This window comes from Alexandromys fortis, unplaced genomic scaffold (genome assembly GCF_014885135.2).
Source record: "Alexandromys fortis isolate MF-2015 unplaced genomic scaffold, M_Fortis_MF-2015_v1.1 scaffold_3, whole genome shotgun sequence".
In the NCBI taxonomy this organism is placed as follows: domain Eukaryota; kingdom Metazoa; phylum Chordata; class Mammalia; order Rodentia; family Cricetidae; genus Alexandromys; species Alexandromys fortis.
This window is the reverse complement of record NW_026067909.1, coordinates 28,646,862-28,664,373: the sequence shown is the minus strand read 5'-3', so window position 1 is coordinate 28,664,373 and position 17,512 is coordinate 28,646,862. Positions and strand designations below refer to the sequence as shown.

The window sequence follows — 17,512 nt, the reverse complement described above, 5'->3', positions numbered from 1 at the left end:
TGTACTGAGAACTCCTGGCCATCACCGTGGATTCACTTCTGTGATGCCAGGTCTCCCCAGTATCCCAGAACTTTAAACAGAGCAGGGTGTGCCGTCCGCTGGTGGAAGGGACCAGTGCACAGCAATGCTATCTTGCTCTCTCAAGAGCTGCACTCCAAGTGGTCTATGAGTTTCACAAATTAAACCGATCATGCACTGTAACACAATCAATCAAATTCCAGCAGCTCCAACTCACAAACCCAGCAAGCGGACAGTTTTTTCAGACTACACAAGGAACACACAACGCATCTGAAAGATAATGGTTTTTAATTCTCTAAGTTCTCACTTATGCAACATAAAAAAGGCATAATTATGTGACCGGATAGGATATTTTTACAAAAAAACAGTTCCCTTCATTATCTGGTCAGTAGTATATAAATATTTACAATGAAAAAATAGGCAAGGAGAAGGGAAACCTCCAATATCCAAGTCAATTTCTTTCCAACACTTATCACAATCTGAAAATAAAACGATTCCGCCTTGCTTGACTGGCACCCGCGCTGCTCAGCTGGTGGCCTGCAACTGGGCGCTGCCAGCCGAGCCAGCCCTGCTCCACGTGGCCCTGTCCTTTGTACTGCTTTACAGGTTATCTGAAATAGCAAACTAAATATAAAAATGTAAACTTTGGAAGAGAAAGTAAGAACAAGTGTGTAGAGGCGACGCTTGGGTATCCGTGTCCTTGTGCAGGCTACTGTGTCAAACACTAGAACCAAAGTAAAACGTGTGTGCGTTTTCTCAGAGACACGTTCCAACTTAGTGTGATCATGGTAACAAAACTGTCTCTACAGAGGATGCTAAAAAATAGCAGACATTACTCTTAGTTTAGGAACACACCACTGTCCTAGGTTTTCTGTTTTGTTTTGGCAGGAACCAGTTTGCTGTTTTTAAAGTGACAGATACAAATGAGGTGGTGGAAATAAGATGCCCCAGCACATCACAGCGTCTTTCAACTACGAAGACTACGTTGTAGGTGAGCAGCCTGCTGAACTCGGCAACATTACACTCAAGTCCAGAGGGTAACAAGACTTCTCCCAGCAGACATAGTGCTGAAACACTGTGGCCTGTGTGCAGACAGGGGCACCTGCAGCTCCAGCTGCCTGGAGGGTCTGGGCTCCAGTGGGTGTCTAATAACCCTGCAACAGTCTCACGTGTGGGAACTGCGTCGCCCCCTACCGACCAGAGAAACCCGGAGCCTGGGTTCTCTGGCTTTGTAATGTTCATTGAAGTCCAACCTGAAGCTGAGAAACCGGAGACTTTCATCAGAGCTGGTCGTCAGCAACACCAGAAACTGTTGCACAACACCCTAGGATGGAAACCGGAGGAGAATCAGTTGGAACACCTTGTCCAGTAGGCTCTCCCAGGGCCACTGCACCAACAAGCCTCTAGCAGGAATGCTCCCAGCAGGCGCCACTTTTGGCACAGTTAGACAGGCAATGCACACATTCTGTGCAAGAACACCTGGCCGCCTGACATCCCCTCTGCATTCACGCCCCAGGAATAAGCCGAGTCACAGATGCTAAGACATCTTATTCTGTGGTGAGCATAGAGCTCAGGGTCCACAGGTCAGCCCTGGCATCTCACTTACAAATGCATGCTGGGTCATCACTCTACAGGGGAATGGATTCAAGCTCGAAACCACTCCTGGGGCTGCACACCAGTGTGAAAGGCAGCCTTCCTGTAGGACACAAGGTCTGTCAGATGCTGATGTAGCAAAGTCCCTAGAGTAGTCATGGCTTAGATCTCTCAACAAACCCACTCTGCCTGCACCTTCCAAGGCAACGACACTCAGTGAGTCACTCTGAAGAGCATGGGAAGTCACAGGTTCCCAGTGCCAATCACCCGTCAGGCTCTCATCCGAGCTGGACAGCTGCCCCAGGAGAGCCGAGAGAGGATGAATCCTCAGGGGGACAGCAGCTCCCGAGGCACACCACCCTAAATGCTGGTCCTGTGACAAGGATGACCTAGATCTCCATCATCTGAAAGCAAGCGCTGCCATGGAAGAGGGCACCGTGGTTTGTGCTTATACACACCTGGTAGAAGTGCGTCAGTATTCGCAGCTGTGAACACATTTTTGGTATGGAGTCCTGGAATTCGCGGATCCTCCTGTTCTCCTCCTCTTCCTCTGCCGCCGTCACTCCCCACTGGCCCTGGACAATTAGAAGCAGCCAGTTCAACTGCTGGACGCCTCCTGATGTGATACCAACAGCACCACAGGCTGAGCACGACACTGTGAGACCCATTCCCACTCTGTGCACCACGGGAGAGGTGGCCCTGTGTCCGTCCATGGTCCCTCATTCAGACAGTAGTCTGAGTGCTGGAACTCCTGACTCCAGGGGGAACTCCTCTCGCAGTCTCCCTAGAGACACATCCATCTACTCTCATACTAAAAGGTCATTTTCAGCCACACATGCATGGTAGTCCACACCTGTAATACCACCTGAGGCAAGAGAACAGTTAAACTGAGGCCAGACTGGGTTGTCACAGTGAGACCATATCCCATCTCTTCCCCCAGGAAACGGTAGACTTGACTGCACATATGTCCAGCCAGCCTGTGTGGGAGTTACAAGTTCTCTTCATCAGCGCACATGGTAAATTCCATTCACTACATTTTCTCATCGGAACCTTTGCATTCCTGGCAGACACTCTGGTCTTAAGAAACTGTTATTTTGCTAGGGCTTCTCATCTGCATTTTATGTGGTTTGCCCATTGATATTCAGAGCTCAGGCTTGCTCCTTCTGAGTCTCATCGGCCTCAGGTGCCTCACACTGCCTGGCAATGGAACTGTGGCTAGGCAGGGTGGTAGCTTTTCCAGCAGGGCCGACTGTACTCTCAACAGGTTTCTTCCCCTTTAGTGAACGGAAACAAATCCTGCTGGGCACAGACAGAGCAGCAGGATTTGGTATTAGCACTGTTGGATCTTAGGTTTGGGTTTGATTATTCTTTGCCATGCCCTTGATTGTTTCATTTTGAATAAACAGAAAAGTTTATTCTATGCCATTATATGTTGGACGTATGTGAGCTGTTTCTGATCTATAGGAGTCCACAGGACATCTACAGCACTGGACTTTAAAATGGGACTGTATTTTACGTTAGGAGAGTGGCGTGAGACTGGGGACAAGGAGGAGAAGGTGACTGACTAATAATGTCAACCCGACACAGCTATAGTGACCTGAGAGAAGGTCTCCATGAGATCGTGCTGTGATCAAACCTGTGGTGCATTTTTTTAGTTAGCAGCTGAAGGTGGAGGGCCTGGCCCATTGTGGGTGGTGCTACCCCTGGGCTGCTGGTCCTGGATTCTCTAAGAAAGCAGGCTGAACAAGCCATGGAAGGCAAGTCAGTAAGCAGCACCCTCCATGACCTCTGCATCAGCTCCTGCCTCCAGGTTCCTGCCTGCTTGAGTTCCTGCCCTGACTTCCTTCAGTGATGGACTCCAATGTGGAAGTGTAAGCCAAATAAACCCTTTCCTCTCCAACTTACTTTGGGTCACAATGCTTCATTACAGCAATAGAAATCCTAACTAAGACAGAAGCGTGTGGCTTAAGAGTAATGTATTCATGTGTCAAGTAGACAAAGCAGGAAGTTAGTCATTACAACTTTCTGCTTTGTCTACTTGACATGATACAGCTCCTCAAATGTCTGCCACTGTATACAGCCTGAATTGTGAACAGAAACAAACCCTCTCCCCTCTAGGCTGCTTCATCAGGATACTTTGTTACAGTTGGAAGAACTCAGCATAGGGGACTGGCTCCAGGAGCCTTGCCGGACACCAAGAATTCAAGAAAGTCAAGTTGTCGATAGCATTCCTTATGGAAATGCGCACATCACGTTGTTGATTTTCAACGTTCATCCCACCTGCCACTGAGAGAAAGAAAACTGACTGCTGCAGATTAATTTTTTTCTAGACTGCTGGACAAACTCACTCATTCCAATAATTCACCTCAGGGTTCTCTTTGATTTGATGCCAACCACTCTGCAAAAGACCCCGCTTTCCCTGCCATGCTCACACTGGGGGACCATCAGTGCCTCGTCTCATCCTCACCTACCAAGCTCTCAGAGTTCACAAATGGACAGATCTGCCACACAGATCTTTAATCAGATTTTACTTGGGATTAACTATTTTTTCTTTTATTTTGCAAAGTAATTTTATTAGACCAATACAGACTCTGTATTCTTGGAATGATCTCAAACATTCTGTGACATATTTTCCATTTCCATCAACTAATAAAAATATGGAGCTTCACATGCATGTTCTACTACACAGAGAGCAGCAGGAATTAAGCCAGTTAATCCGCACCAACACTTCACGGTTCAGGACACAGTGATTCTGAATGCTCTCGCCTAGTGGGACAGACCCTCAGGGAAGTAAAAGAGAATCTCATGGAACACGGTGTGTACAGAAGTGTGGGAGTCACAGGCAGCAGGAAGTAAGTATGCTAATGCTAGAATCCAGGAGTGTCAATGTGTAAAATGTAGTTTTTAAAACTAAAAGAAGTAAAAGCCCTTCAATCCTAAATTTGAATTGGAAATATCATAATAACAGAAGGGGTTTTGAGAAGAAAAGTGGGAAGAGAGTAGGGAGGAGCCATGAATTGCAGAAGGAAGGACCTCTGGGACTGCTCCACCTAACAGCAACATGACAGAACGCGGAAGCCAACCTCCGCAGCAAGGCACTCAAGATGCCGAAACCCTTTCAGGAGCCAGTCCCACCTCTCACAGACTCAGTGGACCAAATCTGAGAGACTGTTGGATTTAAATGGATTCCGCAGGCAGTTTCAGCATCACAGCTCGCCCTACCTGATCAGGTGTCTCTGAAACACACCCAATAGGCCTGCACTTACTATGTGCCCGTGGCTCTTCTGTCGCTGAGAGCTGACATCTGGGGAAACCATCACCTGCACACATGCTATTATCAGAATGACAAATCTATTTTTGTTTGTTTGATTTTTTTTTTTTTTGAGACAGGGTCTTACTATACATCCCTGGCTGTTCTGAAACTCACTCTGTAGACCAGGCTAGCCTTGAATTCAGAGATCCACCTGCCTCTACCTCCTGAGTGGTGGGATGAAAGGTGTGCGCCACCACACCTGCCTGGACCAGTAAACTCTTAAAGGCTGATTTCAGTGTCATGTGACACATAGTCAGACAGCTTTCCAGAGGGCGGGTTCAGAAGGGAGCGGCCAGCAGGACTGAAGCTGACTGATGTTGGCTAAGTGCCATGCCTGCCACCTGTGAAAACCAGACACTGAGGTCACAGTATCATGATTACTTTACAAGTCAAGCCATGACAACAGCACAGAGATGGCTAAGGTGGAATCCTGTGTCTGCCAGTCACACACAGGCTGCTCGGCATGGGTCAGGAGATTATGTATGTGCAAATCTCATGGCTCTTCAGAATTACCCACAAACCACTGCAGCTTCAAGTCAGTGACACAGCACCAGGCTGACTCTGGAGATAACAGTACAGACAGGGTCAAGTTTGGACACTGGGACATCACTCAATTTGACAGCAGTTAGAACTTCCCCTGACCCAGAGTAGACTACAGACCACCTCAGTGTAGGCGGAGATTTCAGCAGAAAAGCTGTTGCTGCCGCCCATGTGACTGGCCAACAGCAAAAGCATGAGTTTCATACCTACCTCGATTTCACGCTGTTTCTTTTTCTCTTCAAACTGTAGCCGCCTCTGTAATTCTTCCAGAGCGGCTCTGTACATCGCATCTTGGGCATTTTGAAGTTCAATAATTTGATCAAACACAGCTCTGAGTTGATTTAAAAGTACCTGAAAAGGCATGGCATTTTTAAATGAGCGGAACCTCAACACGCCAGTGAGGTGTTTCTACAAGATATGACACTAGAGCTTTGTCCCCTCTAGCCCTGAGACACTGGTCCCTGCCAAAGCAGTCAATGCTGTCACAGGGGCTCCTGGAGTCCCCAGGACTGAGCTGACTTGAGAATGGGCTGTTTAACGTAACATCTACTGCACAGTGTGAACACACACTAAATACCTGAGCCATTGGCCAAACAGTATGGTAATATAGTTTTTTTTTTTTTTTTGTCATTATTTGAGTCTGGGTAGCCAGGAAATAAAAGCACAATCTCCATTTACACCTCTAATCTCAGCACACTGGAAGCTGAGGCAGGAGAATCACAAGTCCCAGGCCAGTCTGAGCTACATAGCAGGACCCTGTTCTAAACCAAACTAACAATCATTACATCAAGCACCCACAAAGGCACAGCCCCAGGCCTGTTGGAGCCTAAGGCAGGGCTCCTTCTATAAAGCTGGTTGGGAGCCACCCCAAACATCCCTGTGTCCACTGCCCTAGAGGCAGGCAGCAGCAGACTCTCTGGACTTTGCTCATACCCACAGCCAGTCTGCAAAGGCAAGAGTTAGGGTGACTCAGTTTGTGTCAGGCACTTCCCATCCTCCTATGGCTCAGTCCCCTTGTTAGCACAGCCACAGAGAGCACACTTAGTAGGGTGCCTGTGTGGGTGTAGTCCTTAGCAATTCCAACATTACATCTGTGACTTAACACCTGTTTAACCTATGCAAAGCAACATGAAACAGTCTGAAAAAGGTAGCACAGACATCTACATGGTTACCATGGTGAATCATATTATTTAATTCCCACAAATATACATTGTGCCTCTGAAATCAGGAGAGCCTGTCACCAGTGTGAACACTGACTCTGGCCCACGAGTGAGTGCTCCATGTCTAATGCACATCACAGAGATTGTCTGAGGATACCTTCACAACAAACATAGGTGTGACAGGCACCCACTGCAGTTCTGGACTTAGTGAATGCTCAGCAGGATCCCGGACCACTCCAGATGCACATTTCATAAGTTACTAAGCATGCTCGAGTATTTTAAGTGCTTCTAATGCCATTATTTCAGTTTTGTAGGAAGCAGATTCCACAGAGCAGTGCCTTGGATCACTATTTGTTGTACACTCACTAACAATTCAGTTTATCCAATACTTTCTCCACCACAGTAGGCTAATGCAGGTGACCAGACACAGAAGACTTGGTAAAACACAGGCAGCAGCGCTCCCTACAGGCCTGGGATGTCTCGAGCAGTGCACACTGTAAGGAATGCTCTGGAGGCTTCACCCAGGTGCGGTTTCCCTGATACACGCTCAGGACGTGTTCTTTCTCAATCCAGATCTTTAAAGGAAATCAGAACTCCAGAGCCTTGCTACTCAGCACCTTCCCAGAACAGGGGCCTCTACAAGAAAGAGATTCAGCAAAAAGACCTGGGCCGGGGGATGCTCATAGCTCTACACAGTCTGTTTGATTTCATGCAGCCACACGCCATTGACTAAAACGCCGCTATCCCTAGACTAAGAACATGACACCAGATGGGTACTCAGTCTAGGGCATCTGCATCCTTTGGGGCTTCCATCCATGCCACCACTTGTTTTAATGACTAGATGCCTTGCTGGGGTCCAAAGGCCGTCACTCAGGATGAATTCTGCTGTTCCTACATCATCAACAGCGCACTGCTGCTCACTGCTGCTGACACAGACACAGCAGATGGTAGAGTACACTCTCACTTCACCAGTTTTATTACAATTCTGCTCAGAATGTGACCCGCAAACACCTAGTTTAATAAACCTTTCTCAGGTATCACTGATGCAGTAGTATCTGCCAATTCCCAAGCTGCTGTATTTGACAGTTTCAGCTCTGGTTTGTAGGCGGGAAGACCTACCCTGGAGTCGCTGTCCAGGAGACAGCGGGAGGTGATGGTGTCCAGGAATGCCTCGTGCGCTGCGATGATGTGGTCCAAGTCCTGGGCCTGTTGCACTCTGTTCCAAAGCTCATCCCAGGAGCACTCGAGAACCTAAAGGGACGAGATGAGACTCTGGGAAGGCCTATTCTTCTCAAGGTAGCACCCATCATACCACTGAGCCACACTGCCCAGGGCAGGAAGCAGCTTACCTCAAAGGTAATGTAGTACTGCATTTGATGAATGAAGTGGACCATCTCGGAGGCCAGGATGTGACACTGGTGCAGAACCCCGGAGAACTCTGCAAGCGACAGAGCGTCATTGTGTGTGTGTGTGGGGGGGGGGGGGGCAACGACAGCACAGACCCCTGCCTGTATGCTGCCCTCTCATGAAGCCACAAGTCTTATTCCAGACTCCCAAGCAGGAAACAAGCTCTCCACCCACTTCTGTGCTTTAGCTAAAGAACCTGGCTACACAATCCAGGAGAAACATATTACTTTACCAAAGATAAGGCCTGAGAAGGAACAGCATGAAACAAGATACAATCATATTTGACAGATAAGTACGGAGCTAGGGAGACGGCTCGACGGCAGGAGTACTCGCTTTGCAGGCATATGGACATGATTTCAGATCCCCGGTACCCATGTAGTGTCCCTCAGGCAAGGGCCTGGGAGTAAGCAAAAACCAAAGCAGGATATTGCAGAACTGCCCTCTGGCCAAGACATGGAGAGTACATCTTAAATCAGAGCAGCCTGTGATTATTGCAGACTCTCCCAGGCTGAGCCCACTAATAGCCCCTCGTGAACAAACTGCATGAGATTTATCAGCCCTTCCCCGGGACACACAAGCAATTACCAATTGCTGGGGAAGAAGGAAATTTTTTCATGGTTTAGCCACATGGAAGTCACCCTTACTCCTATGAGTGATCCCAATTAAATTTACTGGATCACAGACCTAGACTAGGGTGGAATTCTGCTGTTGCCTTCCCTATCTAGGCTGAATACAAACTCCTCAGAGAGTGTCAGGCACCAGGGGTTTTTGTGCAAAAGTTGTCAGCCCAAGGAATCTACAGGGACAGGCCCCAGGGTTCTTGCAGAGTTTCTCAGTACCCACATAATAGCTCATAACTGTCAGTAATGCCAATTTCAGGAGACCCAACACCCTCTTCTGGCTCTGAAGACACCAGGCATACACACGATGCACATACAGGGTGCACATACGCATAAGCAAGGAAATACTCAGAGTCCTTCCCTGGGCTTACCTAGACCCTAGATAGACAGACTCATTCCTGGCTGTCTACTGCCCTCTAAAGGCTACTCGAAGATCTTCAGTGTGAGCTGCTGGAGCAGCTCCTTGCTCCAGGCAGACACTCCCTAAATCCAAGATTTCTTTTAAAATTCCTCCCCAACTTGCACTTCCCTGGTTCTGCTGTTTAAGTTGGCTCAATCAAATACCTATCTAATTCATTTTCCAACACTTGGGATTTAAAAGGTTTTAGGAAGCAGCATTTTTCACCATGTCTTGTGCTCAACATCCAGTTGCCCTCATGTCCCTCTAACATCAATCGGACTGTATGAATTCATTACAGGCAAGTGTCACTCACAAAGACAACAACTCACTGTTGAGCTCAAACTGTGTGCAGTCCCGAGGACTTGTTTACAAATTTAGTCCCGTAGGCAGTCAAACCCAAGGCAGGCAGAGAGGGCTCATCTGCCCACTAACATCAAGTTACCGGGACACAGGTTTGGAAGAGGAAGGCATCTAAGGTACCAACTTTGTAAGATGCATCATTATTAACTATATCACCACAAAGAAAACAGCTGCCAAGCAGACCGGCCTGCGCTGCCCATCAGTCTGTAGGCCCAAGTCACTTCCCAGTGCCTGCCCCTCTCCCTGCAGTGGTTAGTAATGCACTGCCCTCCTACAGCTCCGTCCAGAACCACTGGGCCATCTTTCCAAAGGCAACCAAGGCTGTGGCTGACATACATGCAGGCAATGCAGTCACTGATGGCTGCAGCTCAGCAGCTTCGGACACCCTAAGGAGTGGAGACAGAGGAACATGCTGACTTCAGAAGTGATAAAATGTGGTTAAGGAAAACCAATAGAATGAGTGCAGAAAGCTAACCCTTGGTTCCCACGGTTTCTCAGTAGACAGTGAGCGGGCTCGGCCTCCCACCTTCCCTGTCTACTGCAGGCACAGGCTGAGCAAGGAGCAGTGAGCAGCGGTGGCAAGTGAGACTGTGACACAGGAGGAGGCTAACTCCTCGGCAACCATTCCAACCTCTTGTCACCAAAGCTTCCTAGATGCAGTGACCAGAAAACTGTCATCTATGCCTCCTTCCAAGTCCTCCATGGCTTCTGCTCCTTCAAAGAATCTGGTCAGATGACCAGGACCCCAGAGCAGCTCACAATCATCTATAAGGCCAATTCCAGAGGACCCAACACCCTCTTCTGGTCTCTGTATGTACCAAGCACACATGGTGCACATACACAGACTCAGACACTCACACAGACATTTTTTTTTACTATTTTTTAAATTAAACATGTACATCAGCAAAAAAACAAATATGATTTTAAAAGAATCTTCATGGTATGGAAAAAAATCCACTGTGACTTAATTTTCTCTTACTCTCTAATGAAGTCAAGACCAATGCTCCAACCCAAGGCCCAAGAGTGAGGTCTTTCAGTGCAGCTACAAAAGAACGGTGGTGTGGCAGCACAGATGCAGCTGGGTCCCCGGCTTTACCTGGCATGTTCCTTAGGAGTTTCGCATTGCACATGTGTCCTTTCCGTATGTCCGTGAGGATGTACTCCATGCGCTTGGCCCTCCACAGGAAGTTAAACACTCTCAGGTAGTGGCTCATGCATTCTCGTGTGAACACCTACAGAGGCAAAAGGCAGGGTGTGGCTCTTGTGCAAAGAATTTCCTAGTCCAGGTCCTCGCCTTCCCATCATAGGCAAACACAGGACTCCAGCACGTTCTGTGTGGTATAGAGGTAAGGCAGGCAGCGCACTTCAGAAGAACCACACTGCAACCACAGCCACCTGCTCCCCCACAGGCCAGGCAGGCAGACTCTAACAGCAGCAACAGCTACGTGTATGTCAGTCTTGGAGCTGGACAAGGGTGAGGGTAGTGTGACAGAAAGACAGATCTTAACCCTCCAGTTGTCAAAACCAGGTTTCTCGTCCTGGAACTCCCTATGTAGTCCAGGCCGGTCTCAAACTCAAGAGACTTGCCTGTCTCTGCCCCCAAGTGCTAAGATTAAAGGTGTGCACCACCACATCCAGTTTTTTAAAATTATTTTATTCTTTATGTTTTGCCAACATGTATGTCTGTGCACCATGGGCATGCCTTGTGCCCCTGAAGGTCAGAAAAGGACATTGGATCCCCATGGCTATAGCTACAGAGGGTTGCGAGCCACTGTCTGGGCACTGGGAGTAGAACGTGGGTCCTCTAGAAGAGCAGCAAGTGTTCCTAACCACTGAGCCAACTCTCTAGCCGTAACTCGACCAAACTTTAAACCAAGCCCCTATCAGTCTAAATGTGGACCCCTGACTGTAACCCCCAAATTCTAAGAGACACAGACAGAGGGCTCACTTGCTTTGGTGACGACAGTAGAGGCAAGCCCAGCAGCATCTCCATGCTGAGGTCATCATTACAGGCTTACTGACTCAGTCCTAATACCTCTTTCTGGTACCATGATGTAGCTGCCCAAGCAAGCACCTCAAGCCCACCTCCTGTCAGACCTCCCGTGCTGGTTAGGTTTCACAAATCAAAATTCAGGCAAACCTCACACAATTTCGTTCAAATAAGAGCCACCAGAGGCAGCCCATACATATACCCTCCATCACAGCTGCCTCACGGACTCTGAAGCACAGGACACGTCTTCAACATTGGAAGAAGGTCATACTCTGCTCAGAGAGAGCTCTGATATCAAAAACCCTTGCTTTGTCCATGCCTGTCCTCTGACTTTACCTGAGACCCTGCGGTGCTCAGCCTACCTTTTCTTCTCACCACTGGTCCATCTATACTCCATGCCAGGATGTCTCCTCCTGGACTTTATCCTTGTTCCTTACACTTTAGTGCACAGAACTCTAACTGCAAGCCAACTTATCTTGTGCCCTTCTGTGTACTTTGCACATCTAAGTCACAGGGACTGCCTATTCATTCTCTCCTATGCCACTTAATGGCAGGCTCTGGAAAGCACTAGATGATGACAACGATGGTGGTGGTGGTGGTGGTGGTGGTGGTGGTGGTGGTGGTGGTGGTGGTGGTGGTGATGGTGATGATGATGATGGTGGTGGTGGTGGTGGTGGTGGTGGTGGTGATGATGATGGTGGTGGTGGTGATGGTGATGATGATGGTGATGATGGTAATGGTGATGATGATGGTGGTGATGATGATGATGATGATGATGGAGGACTAGGAAACAACTACACTCAGGACTGACTGAAACTACTCTTAACTAATTCAAAAATCAAACCCAAGAGTCTAGGGCATTATCTGTGTATCACTGGTTTCCTACACTATTAATTATCACTCTGTGATAACAGAGATTAAGCATGGCTGAGTTAGATACTATGAGTCAATTACTGGATTCTTCTCTATATACACAAAACATCATAAAGTGGTCTTTGAAGGACCTTATTCTCATTGACTTTAAAAATTCAGCTAAGCCATAATCTTTCAAGTACTGACTGTATAAAAGGAAGACACCCAGCTCTGACCCAGAAGCAAGTGCCACCCATAACAGTTTTACCATCTGGCTACACTGCTCACCTAAGGGAGACTATGGTCCAGAAATACAGCAAACTCCAGACTCCACATCTGCAGAGATCTCAACAACGAGCAAGTCTCCATCCTGTTCAGTGTGGGAACAAGCAGCCCTGATGAGGCCCTGTTCCCAGCCTTCCTCACCAATCTTGGATGCTAGCACATAGCATGGCCCCAAGTCCTCCAAATCAGCCTTCTGCAGCTTGAATCAAGATTCCGTGACCTCACTACACTTAGATCTGAATGGACTTTACCACAAATAATTTGGGGCTCATGAAAAGCAAGGTCAACAAGAAATACTTCACATAGTTAATAAGCTGCATTTAGCTAATGTGTTCCTCAGTAACTTGGGTTATGAATTTTACAATGTCCCAAATTAGACTTATCCAAAATTTCACTGACATTTTATATCTTAGAATTAGAGAAGCTAACATTGCTATTATACAAGATATAATTATATGATTGCTACAAGATATATTCCTACTATAATTAAATTCTGTTCAAAAATGACAACCACAATTAATGAGAATAGAACGGAAACAGGTAACACACAAATTAGCCAAGGGAAAAGCAGAAAAAAAAACTGTGTTTATAAAATAGGCTTCCCTTTTGTCTTTCATGTTTTTCTTTTAGCATGTGTGTGTATTATGGGTGCATATGCACGCAGATGTCTTCAATTGCATGTGTGTGTACTATGGTTGTATGTGCATGCAGATGTCTTCAATTGCATGTGTGTGTGCTATGGTTGTATGTGCATGCAGATGTCTTCAATTGCATGTGTGTGTGCTATGGTTGTATGTGCATGCAGATGTCTTCAATTGCATGTGTGTGTGCTATGGTTGTATGTGCATGCAGATGTCTTCAATTGCATGTGTGTGCATTATGGGCGCATGTGCATGCAGATGTCTTCAATTGCATGTGTGTGCATTATGGGTGCATGTGCACGCAGATGTCTTCAATTGCATTGTGTGTACTATGGGCGCATGTGCACGCAGATGTCTTCAATTGCTCTCCCCTAGTATTGATTTAGTCTCTTGTTTGAACCCAGAGCTCACTAATTCAACTACTCCAACAGTATCAGTTTATTCTGGTAACCTCCCATTTCTGCTTCCTATATGTGGCGATATTTTGTTTGTGATCTAAGAAGTAGAGCTTGCCTAAAGATCTGAGTGCAGAGCTAGATACTAGTTAGCCATAGAAGTCAGGCAGTGGTGGCACATACCCTTAATCCCAGGTGCTGAATCCCAAGAGTCACACACCTTTAATTCTAGTACTAGGAAAGTGGAGATAGGAAGGGATATGGCTGGGCAGAGAGAGAAATATAAGGCAGGAGACAGGAACTCAAAGCATTCAGTCTGTGGATTCCTAGAAACAGGATCGTCCCTTTGGTCTGAAGATTGAGTAGAGGTAACAACTACTGGCTGAGAACCTGGAAACAACCTAAATGCCCCTTGACCAAAGAATAGATAAGGAAAATGTGGTACATTTACACAATGGAGTACTACACAGCAGGAAAAAATAATGACATCTTAATATATGTGGGCAAATCAATGGATCTAGAAAACATCATATTGAGTGAGGTAACCTAGGTCCAGAATGACAAATATAGTATGTACTCACTCATAAGTGACTTCTAGACATAAAGCAAAGAAAAACCAGCCTACAATTCACAATCCCAGAGAACCTAGACAACAAAGAGGACCCTAAGAGAGACATACATGGATCTAATCTACATGGGAAGTAGAAAAAGACAAGATCTGAGTAAATTGGGAGCATGGGGATCATGGGAAAGAGTAGAAGGGGAGGGGAGAGACAGGGAGGGGAACAGAGAAAAATAAAAACCATTAAAAAAAAGAACTAGTGGCTGGCTGCTCCGCTTCTCTGATCTTTCAGTATCTACCCCTATGTCTGACTTGGGTTTTATTACTGAGACCAATCAGAATTTGCACAGCGTCTATGGCTGAAACTGCAGGAGGGCTTGGACAGGCGCTCAGCATGAGAACTGCAGATCGGAGCTACAGTCACCAAGCTTGTGCAGCAAATGCGTAACCCGCTGAGCCATCTCCCTGGCCCTCCTTTTACATCTCAGTGACTTCTGGATAATATATCTGACAAACAGTGTCTAATACTAGTTTGAGCAAGTGTGCTTGTGTACTAATATGCCTATAGTTATGGCAATTGATAAAATTTCACCACCCCCCACAAACAGAAACACCAAAAGTCATGCAGGAGAGCACCCCTACACTTACTCCTGGCTGAGCTACCAAACAACCCCATAGTCCTTTCTTCTTTCTCCATCTGGCAGCCCAGGCTGCTGTCACAGACAACACAGCTGACCTACAATTGATCTGTGGCCCAGAGAGAGCGGTCACAGTGAGTTGTTAAAAGAAAGCTGGGTATAAACTGTTCTTCAGTCCTGCTAAAGCTGTATTCAGAACCTGAGTTTTAGCCGTACCCAGCACACGATGGAACGCTGACAGGACACACCTGGACAACACTCCTCCCTACTCATCACAGCCCTTCCAATTCCTTAACAACCAATGCAATTATCTTTACTACGGGGTCTTTGGCTCTGGGGCCTCAGATGGAACTCAGGACCTTATTCATAAGTAAGTGCTCTAGCACTGAGCTACATCCTGGGCCTGGTTACTGTATCTTGCATGAATGAAAATACATAATGCACACAAACTAACAAAGCAGATAATATAAAGCCCTAAATAACTTGCTGAAATACTCCATGGTTCTGCACACTAACCGCCACTTAGAGCAGTGCCCAGGACACAAGCCAAGGAAAAAGGCCAATATGAATACGGCGAAAGATTAAACTGAAGAATAGTTGTGCATTTAAACCAGTAGCTCTGACCTGATCAAAGCCAAATATGAGATTCATGAGTCAAAGAAACCTCCCTAACAGCTCGCGGGCCACAGTGGACTTAAGACACAAGGCACTCTGTGAACATGATTTATTCCACAGAAGGGACAGTCATGAAGTCACTCTGCACCAAGCACTAGAGAGATGATTTTAGAGCCCAATCAGACCATGCTTAGCAAACAGCCCCAATGGTAAATAGAAATACAATGTAGTTCCCCCGCATTTCAGATAGAGAAATGACTGGTGTCAGAGGTTCTGTGGTCAGGAGGATTGACTCAGTCCTAGAGACAGACATGTAAAGGCAAACCCTCAAGCTTCTGAGCTGTGGTAGGAGAGAGAAGCGGCCCATCTTTCTCAACACAGGTGAAAGAGCTAAGAACAACGCGACAGCTATGGACTCATCAGCTTAAATCAATGCTAATATCAAATTTCATCTGAGAAGGAAAATGTAATTCCCCGAAAATATACTTTGTGCTTCCTTTCAAATTATCCTAAATTAGTTGCTACAGTCTAAGAATAATGGCATAAAATGAACAATGCATTTATTAAGCACTTGCTGAAATCTGTGACAGAACAAATGATATTTCTAAGAATTCTTAAACTAATAGAGCATTTCAGCTCTCATTAATAATTATCTGAAGCACAGTTCTGGCTGAAGCAACTTATTCAGTGGGTAAACCCTACCGGCACAATGACTTCGAACCTTGGTTTTTAGACAAGGAAGTCAGTTTGAAACAGTACAATGCCAGCAATCCAAACAGCTGTGAACATCACACAAGTACACAGAATGCTCTTACGGTGGCGATCGGTCCATCAACGTGGTAATCCAGGCTGAAGACATCCCACCCGGTGTCACCTGGAGAGACCTAACAGTAATAAAACAAAACAAGTGACTGAAAGGCTTGTTCCTACTGCTGAAGAGCCTGCTAACTGTTCTAAGACAAGGCGGTAAAGTAATGGACGACAGAGATCTGCCTCCTCCTCAGCGCCAGCGCCCTCAGTGGTCACATGTGCTCTGCAAACACTGCAGCACCTCTGCGGACGACACCACACTGCCTCCTATCAGGCTCCAAACCCCCAAAGCCTGCATTTCAAGAAAAGCATGGGTTCTAGCAATGACGCAGTCAGTCAGTGAGGACTCCCATTCACAACCTCACCTCCACGCACAGCCCTTCTGCCACCACCTCCAGACACCAGTGGTCTGAGGGCAGACGTGGCCCCTGCCTGCTGACCATGCGTATCACCTCCAATTTACCATTAAGTGTGGTTCACTTCACTAAGCATCCGTGATGTCCCCGGCACCCTCGCATGCCCACAACACCCTCACAAGCCCCCAGCACCCTCACATGCCCCCGGCACCCTCGTATGCCCACGACACCCTCACAAGCCCCCGGCACCCTCCCATGCCCTCAACACCCTCACAAGCCCCCGGCACCCTCCCATGCCCACAACACCCTCACAAGCCCCCGGCACCCTCGTATGCCCACGACACCCTCACAAGCCCCCGGCAGACTCACATACCTCCAGCAGCCTCACATCCAGCCTCCTAAGGATCTCCGGGCTGTCAAACTGAGCATTGGTGGCTCTAACAGCAGTTTCAAGAATCCCCGTCAAGTTATGTTGATATAAAGTCGTTGCTGGGCGAACAAGTTCTGGTCTTAAGAAACGTGTTCAAAATTAAAGTTATTGTTACTTGAATTTTTAAAACTTATGAATTAAAAAAAGTAGAAGTTCAAAAACTGAGAAGACATCCCGTTTCCCAAGTTCCCCCCAACCTCCCCTTCTCACTTTTCTCTCCCCATCTCCCCTTACCTCCCTCCCCCCCCTCCCCCAAGATCCCATTTTTTGCCCGGCAATCTTGTCTACTTCCCATAATCAGGAGGATAGCTATATGTTTTTCTTTGGGATCACCTTCTTATTTAGCTTCTTTAGGAGATCAAATTATAGACTCACTGACCTTTATTTATCTCTAGAAACCAATTATGAGTGAGTACATCCCAAGTTCATCTTTTTGGGTCTGGGTTACCTCACTCAGGATAGTGTGTTCTATTTCCATCCATTTGCATGCAAAATTCGAGAAGTCATTGTTTTTTACCGCTGAGTAG

The 17,512-nt window shown here is 46.9% G+C and overlaps 1 protein-coding gene across 1 annotated transcript in view; it reads right to left on the bottom strand.

Annotated features, from left to right (window-relative positions):
* Positions 1 to 289: 289 nt before the first annotated feature.
* Positions 290 to 17,512, bottom strand: part of Tubgcp3 (tubulin gamma complex component 3) — a 47,991-nt gene continuing 30,768 nt past the window's right edge. Inside the window, exons 15-22 of the mRNA XM_050137145.1 lie at positions 16,929 to 17,064; positions 16,205 to 16,273; positions 10,508 to 10,643; positions 7,974 to 8,062; positions 7,744 to 7,875; positions 5,675 to 5,815; positions 2,070 to 2,186; positions 290 to 1,342 (exon numbers count right to left, since the gene is read on the bottom strand). Of these exons, the coding sequence (XP_049993102.1) occupies positions 1,184 to 1,342; positions 2,070 to 2,186; positions 5,675 to 5,815; positions 7,744 to 7,875; positions 7,974 to 8,062; positions 10,508 to 10,643; positions 16,205 to 16,273; positions 16,929 to 17,064 (979 nt within the window). The 3' untranslated portion in view covers positions 290 to 1,183. The remainder of the gene's footprint in view (positions 1,343 to 2,069; positions 2,187 to 5,674; positions 5,816 to 7,743; positions 7,876 to 7,973; positions 8,063 to 10,507; positions 10,644 to 16,204; positions 16,274 to 16,928; positions 17,065 to 17,512) is intronic.